Genomic DNA, 9,662 nt, shown 5'->3' on the forward strand with positions numbered 1-9,662 from the left:
ATCGATTTCGTCCCATTCACCCATCAGCCCTGTGCTCACTGACCGACATTGGCTCCCGGTCCAGCAATGCCTCGATTTTAAGATTCACATCCTCACATTCAAATCCCTCCGTTGCCTCGCCCCTCCCTATCTCTGTAACCTCCTTCAGCCCTACACCCCTCCGAGATCTCTGTGCTCCCCCAATTCTGGCCTCTTGCACTTCCCCCATTTCCTTCGCCCCACCATTGGCGGCCGTGCCTTCAGCTGTCTGGACCCCAAACTCTGGAATTCCCTCCCTAAACCTCTCCGCCTCTCCCCTTCTCTCTCCTCCTTTAAGACGCTCCTTAAAATCCACCTCCTTGACCAAGCTTTTGGTCACCTGTCCTAATGTCGTCTCCTTATGTGGTTCAGTGTTAATTTTGGTCTGATTTACGCTCCTGTGAAGCACCTTGGGCCGTTTTACTACGTTAAAGGCGCTATATAAATGCAAGTAGATGTTGGTGTAAAAGTGAAACACTGGGAGCGGTGACAGTTCAAACAATCTCTGAGGTCAGGAGATTTTCAGTGACCTGACGTTTCTTTTCTCTGACCTCTTGCAGCCGGCGTGTGCGATAACTTGCTGACGCGGTGTCAGAACGGAGGAGTGTGCGAGGACAATGGGAGGTGTCGCTGTCCCGCTCCCTACACCGGGCTCCTGTGTGAGAAAGGCCAGTGTGGGAAGGAAGCAGGAGGGTGTGTCTCCCAATCCCCCCGGGACCCCACCTTACACCGGGTGCTGCTGTCACTGACTGCGCTGCTAACCACCGCTAACGGACGCCCGGCGCTCTGACCCGCTTCCAGCGCCACGGACGCTCACGGGAAGGTGCAAAGAGCGGAGGAGAATCCAGCGTTTACTACGTCCCCGTTAAACACGGTCCCCGCCCTCCGGCCCGGGAAAGGCAAACTGTAACCCAGGCCTGAGCCCACCCACCCACCCACCGAGCCCGACTGTATCTCCGAGCCCTGAAGGAATGGGCAGTCAGTGGGGACTGTACTTTCAGACCCCCCGCCGGAGGGAGGGAGGGAGGGAGGCAGCTGCTAATATTCATTCTCCAATCGCCAGCCTGGCCTCGGATGGCCAGCTTTGGGAAAGAAGAAAGAAAGAAAGACTTGCATTTATATAGCGCCTTTCACCACCTCAGGACGTCCCAAAGAGCTTTACAGCCAATGAAGTACTTTTGAAGTGTCGTCACTGTTGGAATGTAGGAAACACGGCAGAAAATTTGTGGAGCTCAGAGGAGGCCGTTCCCCGCTCTGGTGCAGCCCTCGCTCGCTCGCCCCTCACTCACTCCCTCCCTCTCCCTCACTCCCTCCCTTCCTCACTCTCCCTCACACCCTCATTCACTCCTCACTCACTCTGTCCCTCCACTCACTCAATCCACACTCCCTCCCTCCCTCACTTCATTCATTCACTCCCTCAGTCACTCCACTCACTCATCAATTGCTTGCCCCTCACTCACTCACTCCCTCCATCCCTCTCACTCCTCACTCATTCACTCACTCCTCACTCTCCACACTCACTCCTTCACTCCCTCCCTCACTCTTTCCCTCACTCTTTCCCTCACTCCTTCCCTCCCTCACTCCCTCCCTCACTCACTCAGTCACTCACTCATTCCTCACTCACTCACTCCCTCACTCACTGCGAGGGATTGCTGACGGTACATCGTGACCTGAGGAAATCTGTGGGCCGGCTTCGAGCGGCCTAGAACCTGGGCTTTAGTGACCGTTGTGTGTAATCCTGGAGCGCATCAGAGCGATGGGGGAATAATCCTGAGCAGTGAGTGGAGAGTGTTCGTGCGTTTATCAATTCTTTTGTATTAAGATGAAGTTATTTTCTTGCAATCCCACAATGTTCCATGTAGTTTTTGTATGAATCGCGGTTTGTGTTGATGAATATATCTCTCACTGTGTAATTCCCAGCGACGGGGGGAATGAGACGGTTTTATTTTATTTGTATGATTTTCCTGTGCAGATTTCTCTGTAACTGCAACGTGCTGACATCAAAGAATCTGAGTTTACAGCTCTGGAAAGTGTCATAAGATCCAGGAAAGGATTTGATGCTTTACTCTGGACAACAATAAAAGCTGCTGCAGAAAGTGTCCTGGTCTCCTGATCTGGGTCCTGACTGTGTGTCTGTGGGGAGGGGGAGGGGGAGGGGGGAGGGGGAAGGGGTTGAGGGGCAGGGGAGTGAGTTGAGGGGAAGGGGAAGGGGTTAAGGGGGTTAGGAAGGGGGTTCGGGGGGGAGTGTCCCGGGTCGGTTCCAGTCCTGGGTTCCCTGATTCCAGGAGCCTGTTGAACGGGAGCCATCGACAGATTGGGCCGTATTGCACTCTGGGAGATTGAGTGACCTGACCCCGTGACCCCAGACAGGCGGCGGAGGGGGAGGGGGACAGTGGCCAGGGAGGAGGGGAGGGGGTGGAATCAGCAGCATGGGAACGGAGTTTGTGGCGGGGATCGAAGACACCGGCTGAAATTTTAACTCCAAGCTGCGAAGTCGGCGGGGGGCGAATTCCTTGAGTCCGGGTTTCCCGGACGTCCTTAGGATTTTGACGTCAGGACGTCTTTTAGGTTTTTTTGCGCCCAAAAGTTCGTCTGGATTGACAGGCTGGTCTCAGTCGGACGGGAGAAGAGCAAGGAAGATGATGTGAGGGGTAAGTGTTAGACGGAGGGCGGGAGGGAGGTATTGGAGCTGGAATTCACCGGGGGTGAAGGGTCGATAGTCATCAGGGGTCATCGGGGGTTGGCACCAGCGGGCAGGAGTAATCGCAGGGTACAGGGGTCATCATGGGAGGTGTCAGAGATTGTGGGGGATGTCGGAGATCGTGGTGAGGTCGGAGATCGTGGTGGGGTCCCAGATCATGTGGGGGTCGCAGGTTGTGGGGGGTCGCAGGTCGTGGGGGGGTCAGAGATCGTGAGGGGTCAGAGATCGTGGTAGGGTTGGAAATCGTGGGTGGGGTCACAGATGGTGATGGGGTCGGAGATTGTTGTGGGGGGATCGGCGACCGTGGCGAGGGGGGGGTCGGAGATCGTGGTGGGGTCGGAGATCGTGGGGGGGGGGTCTGAGATTGTAGGGGCAGGTTGGAGATTGTGTGTCGGGGGGTCAGAGATCATGGGGCGGAGGGGTTGCCCCAGGGAAGCTTGTTGGGCCTGGGGGAAGCACTCCTGCTCCTCCGGGCCCACAAGCCCTGCGATAAAGGCACTCACCTGCTGTTTGGGGCCTTCTCACCTCCTCTCACGAGGTGTGAAGGAGAAGGCCCGGGAATCCAGACAAAGCAGCACTCCCTCCGCACTGCCCTGGAGTGGCAGCTTGGATCATGAGCTCAAACTCCCGAGCCCCAGCAAGTCGCACAACTCTCTAGTCCCAGAATAGAACATGTTACCAACTGAGCTCTGCACCGGTCAGGCAGCATCTGAGGGGCAACGTTTTGGGTGGGATCCTGAGTCAGTTCTGCTGTTTATTGCCAGCAATTTGTTTTATTCAAAGTACAGATGCCATTTTGTCGAAATGTCTTTAATCTAAAAACGGAGAAACAGTGTACACACACTCACACTAAAGGAATTGAAGGTGAAATATTAGTGAGCATTCCTGGTTCCTTTCAGAGACCGAGCAATCAGTTATTGAAGCCCCCCTGCCCATGGTTTAGTGGGTAAAGTGTAACTGGTCTGATGTGTTGACCGTGGGCTCCTCATGGTCTCGGTCTCATTAAACTGGGGCAGGACAAAGAATCAGTCAGGGTTAAATTTATATTTATCAGTGACTTGGATGAAGGAATAGAGAGCCGTGTATCTCAGTTTGCTGACGACACTAAGTTAGGTGACACAGTAAATAGTGTAGATGGGAGCAGAAAGTTGCAAAGGACATTGGTCGATTCAGTGAGTGGGCAAAACTGGGGCAGATGGAGTTCAATGTGGGGAAGTGTGAGGTCATTCACTTTGGACCGAAGAAAGATCGATCAGAGTATTTTCTAAATGGTGAGAAGCCGGGAACTGTGGAGGAGCCGAGAGATTTAGGGGCCCAAGTACAGAAATCACTAAACGCCAGTGGACAGGTTCAAAAAATAATTAAAAAGACAAATGGAATGTTGGCCTTTAACTCGGGGGCTGGAATACAAAGGGGAGGAAGTGATGTTCCAGCTGTACAGAGCTCTGGTCAGACCACATCTGGAGACTGGGTTCAGTTCTGGGCACCGCACCTCAGGAAGGATATATTGGCCCTGGAGGGGGTGCAGCACAGATTCACCAGAATGTTCTTATTAGGGCGGGAAAGTGGAGTTGAGGTAAAAGATCAGCCATGATCTGATTGAATGGCGGAGCAGGCTCGAGGGGCCGTATGGCCTACTCCAGCTCCTAGTTCTTATGTTCTTATATCGGGGCTGGAAAGGTTAAATTATGAGGCCAGGCTGCACACACTAGGCTCATATTCCCTGAGTCTCGAAAATTGAGGGGTGATCTAATTGAAGTATTTAAAATGATTAAAGGATTTGATAGGATAGATACAAAGAAACTATTTCATCTGGTGGGAGAATCCAGAACAAGGGGGAATAATCTTAAAATTAGAGCTCGGCCGTTCAGGGGTGATGTCAGGAAGCATTTCTTCACACAAAGGGGAGTGGAAATCTGGAACTCTCTCCCCCAGAAAGCTGTTGAGGCTGGGGGTCAATTGAAAATTTGAAAATTGAGATTGATAGATTTTTGTTAGGTAAGGGTATTAAGGGTTAGGTGGAGTTAAGATACAGATCAGCCATGATCTAATTGAATGGTAGAACAGGCTGGAGGGGCTGAATGGCCTCCTCCTGCTCCTATGTTCCCATTACTAGAATTGGACATGGAACTCGAGGTGCAGTCTGATCAGAATTGGACAGGGTACTTGAGGTGGGTCTGACCAGAACTGGACACAGTACTGGAGTGGGTCTGACCAGAACTGGACACAGTGCTCGGGGTGGGTCTGACCAGAACTGGACACAGTGCTCGGGGTGGGTCTGACCAGAACTGGACACAGTGCTCGGGGTGGGTCTGACCAGAACTGGACACAGTGCTCGGGGTGGGTCTGACCAGAACTGGACACAGTACTGGAATGGGTCTGACCAGAACTGGACACAGTGCTCGGGGTGGGTCTGACCAGAACTGGACACAGTACTCGGGGTGGGTCTGACCAGAGCCCTGTACAGTTTGACCATGACTTCCTCTGACTGTATTCTTCTGTTTTGGATTTGTTGTCCAACATTCTTTTGTCTTTGTTGGTTTGCAGCTCTGTGATGGTCGAACATGTTTCGTGTCGAGTTTATGAAGACTTGTAGCCTCTGCTGCTTTGCTTTTCTTCATCGGTCTTTGCCCCACTGATAAGAACATAAGAAATAGGAGCAGGAGTAGGCCACAGGGCCCCTCGAGCCTGCTCCGCAATTCAATAAAATCACGGCAAATCTTCAACCTCAACTCCACTTTCCTGCCCGATCCCCAGAGCCGTTGATTCCCCTCGAACCCAAAAATCTGTCTATCTCAGCCTTGAATATACTCAACGACTCAACATCCACAGCCCTCTGGGGTAGGGAATTCCAAAGATTCACAACCCTCTGAGTGAAGAAATTCGTCCTCATCTCAGTCTTAAATGGCCGACCCCTTATCCTGAGACTATGCCCCCTAGTTCTCGACTCTCCAGCCAGGGGAAACAGCCTCTCAGCATGTACCCTGACAAGCCCCCTCAGAATCTTATATATTTCAATGAGATCACCTCTCTTCTAAACTCCAGAGTGTATCGGCCCATTCTACTCAATCTCTCCTCAGAGTACAACCCTCTCATTCCAGGAATGAATCTAGTGAACCTCAAAGGCAAGTATATCCTTCCGTAGATAAGGAGACCAAAACTGAACACAGTATTCCAGGTGAAGTCTCACTAAATCCCTGTCCAATTGCAGTAAGACTTCCTTACTCTTGTACTCCAACCTCTTGCAATAAAGGCCAACATTCCATTTGCCTTCCTAATTGCCTGCTGTTCCTGTGTGCTAACTTGTGTGTTTCTTGTACGAGGACACCCAGATCGCTCTGAACACCAAGGGCCCGATGTTAGCAGGGCTGCGGGTTCTCGGCACGGGGGGGAGGGCTATCGGGCGCGTGGGGAACGCGCCCGGTGAAATCAGTGTGATTCGCGTACAATTGTGGCCTAATTGGAGCCACTTCCCTCCGGCTCTGGGTTTGCCGCTGCTCAGCTGCGTGCCGGTGGACTGCGCATGCGCAGTGACGTCTGAGCGCTGGTGGGGCTCTATTTAAAGGGAGACTCCACCACTGCTCCTCCTGCTGCAACCAACGACGTGGACAACATGGAGCACCCCAGGGGGAAGGCCGCCCCAAGGTTTTCAGACTCCTCACTCCAGCTGCTGCTGGATGGGGTGAGGAGGAGGAGGGAGACGTTGGATGGCAGGAAGTGCCCTCCCTCTACCACCAGGAAGGCATGGATGGAGGTGGCAGCAGAGGTGAGCAGCAGGGGGAACATCACCAGGACCTGGATCCAGTGCCGCAAGAGGTTTAATGACCTGACTAGGTCCGGCAAAGTGAGTACACTTACGCATTCTCCCACACTCCGTCCTCCACCACCACACAACCCCTTCTGCACTGCCACCACAACGCTCTCGCATCACCCCTCACATCCACTCAGCTATCCCCCTCACCGTGCTGGCACGTACCCACCGCCCCTGTCCCCATTCGAACACTACCACACACCCCAATCCCCATACAATGGCATGGCCATGTGGCACATGCACCCTCCCATCTATCTCCCCACGCTCAACCCACCCACACCAATGCTTGCAGTGTCGCACCATGCAAGCAGTACTCAATCACGCCTCTGCGTTTTGCCTTGACAGGAGAAGAGATGCAAGAACGCCCGGGAGAGGGCCCGGACCAGAGGGGGCCCGCCACACAAGGTGCTGCTCATGGACGCGGAGCAGGAGGCTTTAGAGATCAGCCACACGCTGGAGTGCCTGTCCGTGGCGGATGGCGAGGCTGGGGTTGCAGAAACGGCCGGTGACAGAAAGCTGACACTCAGCACTCATGATAGCGAATGATCTTCGCATCACTTGGCATCTGCCACACCGCAACATCTGTCCAGATGCCTAATATTGCCTTCTGTTCTCTTGCAGGGCCGTCTGCGAGCGCCGTGACCTTGGAGGGCGATTCCACAGAGGACCCGCCGGCCTCTGAGGGTCCATCGTCACATCTGAGCCATGCATCCACCAGCGCAGATACACACACCTCGGTGGGTCCCCGTCCCCCCTTAGTTGGGCTTGCACATGGTGAGTCACCACGCACATGTGAGCACGAGCAGACCCTAGTGGCAGGAGCAGCCGTGGAGAGTTCGCGTCGGTGGGAGCACTCTTCTCCAGGCTCTGCTCAGCCGGACCCAGATGCTGAACCCTGGGGGCCAGCCGTGAAAAGGAGAGTCGTTAAGGGGCACGAGCACATTGCTGAGGTGCTGGAGCAGGTGCCACGCGCACTCTCCACAATCGCGCAGGTGATGGAGGAGTCCAACTCCTGCATGAGGGGAATGGCGGCACAAGTACAGGAGGGTATCCGCGAGATAGTGTCATGGGTAGGTGCGGGAATGTCTGCGATGGAGGAAAGGCTGGCCTCCCTCGAGCGTTCCGCACAGCTCAACATTGAGCCCGTCCAGGCCCTGACAACGGCCGTTCGGATTCAAGGTGAGCAACATTCTGCCGCCTTAGACAGGCTGACAGATACACTACAGGTGGCCTTCCAAAGCCTTACACACGTCATCCAAACTGCCGTCCAGCATGGTGGAAGGAGTGATGTGGGCCTGGGCTATGAGAGGGATGATGGTGAACGGGGACATGGAAGTGGGGACGCCACTCAAAGCACTCCCACGTCTCACCCGTTGCCCCCTCTCAACCAGTACCCGCAATGCTGCCCCCTCTCCTGGTGGCCGAGTCTGCCCCTGCACAGGTGCAGGAGGAGCAGTCTTTGGAGGGGCCCTCACAGGCACCGAAACCCAGAGGGCGTTGGCCCAAAGCATCTACCCGGTCAGGGCATCAACAGGAGCAACCTGCCACTATCTCTGCTGGAGCCACAGGGGTAGCATCATGTAGGGGTTCCCGGAAGCGTAAGGCGAAGGTGTTGTGAGCACAAAGGGAATGCACGAGGGTGAATGACTATCTGTGACGTTTTAATTTATAATTGTTTAGTGCACATACCCAATAAACCCCATAGTTCTCACCACTACTGCCACGTCTTGTCCATTCTTGACCGGCCTGTGCAATAGGTCCCTTTCGTGGGGCTCAGTATGCAGACGAACGCCTGGTCCCGCCCATTGGGTCACACTACGGTGGGTGCAGGAGTAATTGCACCACTGTTCCGTGCAGGGGGCAGGGGAGGGGGCTGGTATGGCCGCCCCTCTGTCCACGTGGGGAGGTCTGGACGCTTCGGGCAGTCTGCTATCAGGAGAACCGTTGACATATCAGTGCCTCCCTGGCCTGACGAGCAGCCAGGTGAGCTGGTGTTCGCCCCATGGGTCGTTCCTCCTCCTCCTCCTCCTCATCCTCATCGTCGTCAATATGGGTGGTGGATGTGGGCAGGGCCTCTTCCAGCGGCACCCCCCTCTGTTGCGCCATGTTGTGCAGGGCACAACAGACAACTACAATGCGTCCCACTCTGCGTGGCGCATATTGGAGCGCTCCCCCAGAACGATCAAGGCACCTGAAGCGCATCTTGAGCAGCCCTATAGCCTGCTCAATTGTAGACCTGGTAGCAATGTGGCTGTCAGTATATCGACGCTGTGGCTCGGTGGTGGGGCTCCTCAGAGGTGTCATAAACCACGTGTGCAGGGGATATCCCTTGTCACCGAGGAGCCAGCCGTTGCCGGTGTTGGGAGCGTGGAAGAGGGGCGGGCGGTGGACTCCCTGAGGATGAAGGAATCGTGGCAGCTGCCAGGGTATCTGACGCACACGTGTAGGAATCTCTGGCGGTGGTCACACATGAGCTGGGCGTTCATGGAGTGATACCCCTTGCGGTTGATGAACAGTCCTGGCTCGTGTGCAGGTGTCCGTATTGCTATGCGGGTGCAGTCGATTACACCCTGCACCCGTGGGAAGACAGTCACAGCATGGAATCCAACCGCCCTCTCCATCTGGCTGCGGTCATCCATGGCGAAGTTGATGTAGTGCGAGGCCCTGTGAAACAAGCCGTCGGTAACCTGCCTTATGCACTTGTGTGCAGACGACTGACAGACCCCGGTGATGTCCCCCGTGGCACCCTGGAAGGATCCGGAGGCGAAGAAGTTGAGGGCGGTGGTGACTTTGACGGCGACAGGTAAGAAGATGCTGCTTGGTCCATCCGGGAGCAGCTCGTCATTAAGGAGGCTGCAGATGTCGGCGACTACCTGGCGACTGACTCTGAGCCTCCGTATGCACTGCTCCTCAGAGAGGTCCAGGAAGCTGAGCCTCGGTCTGTAGACCCTGTGGCGAGGGTAGTGCCTCCTGCGACGCATCTCTCTCTGCGGTTGCCCTCCCTCCTGCTGAGCAGGTGGGTGTGCCACAGCACCGTGTTGTGGAGCTCCACGTGGCAGGGGCGGGCGGCGTGGCCAGCGAGGCTGGTGATGCTGTTCGTCCTCCGAAGAAGTCATGACTGCGACTACGGCG

At 55.1% G+C, this 9,662-nt stretch overlaps 1 protein-coding gene across 4 annotated transcripts in view; it reads left to right on the plus strand.

The window, feature by feature from the left end:
- Positions 1-2,114, plus strand: part of LOC137309970 (netrin-G1-like) — a 59,481-nt gene extending 57,367 nt beyond the window's left edge. For 3 of the 4 annotated variants that reach the window (XM_067977970.1, XM_067977971.1, XM_067977968.1), the window contains one exon: positions 579-808. In XM_067977970.1, the coding sequence (XP_067834071.1) occupies positions 579-808 (230 nt within the window). Of the gene's footprint in view, positions 1-578; positions 809-1,990 lie in introns of those variants that run through there. The other variant, XM_067977969.1, reaches the window with a different exon arrangement.
- The last annotated feature ends 7,548 nt before the right edge of the window (positions 2,115-9,662 follow it).

The sequence above is a fragment of the Heptranchias perlo genome, unplaced genomic scaffold, assembly GCF_035084215.1.
Source record: "Heptranchias perlo isolate sHepPer1 unplaced genomic scaffold, sHepPer1.hap1 HAP1_SCAFFOLD_198, whole genome shotgun sequence".
NCBI lineage: Eukaryota > Metazoa > Chordata > Chondrichthyes > Hexanchiformes > Hexanchidae > Heptranchias > Heptranchias perlo.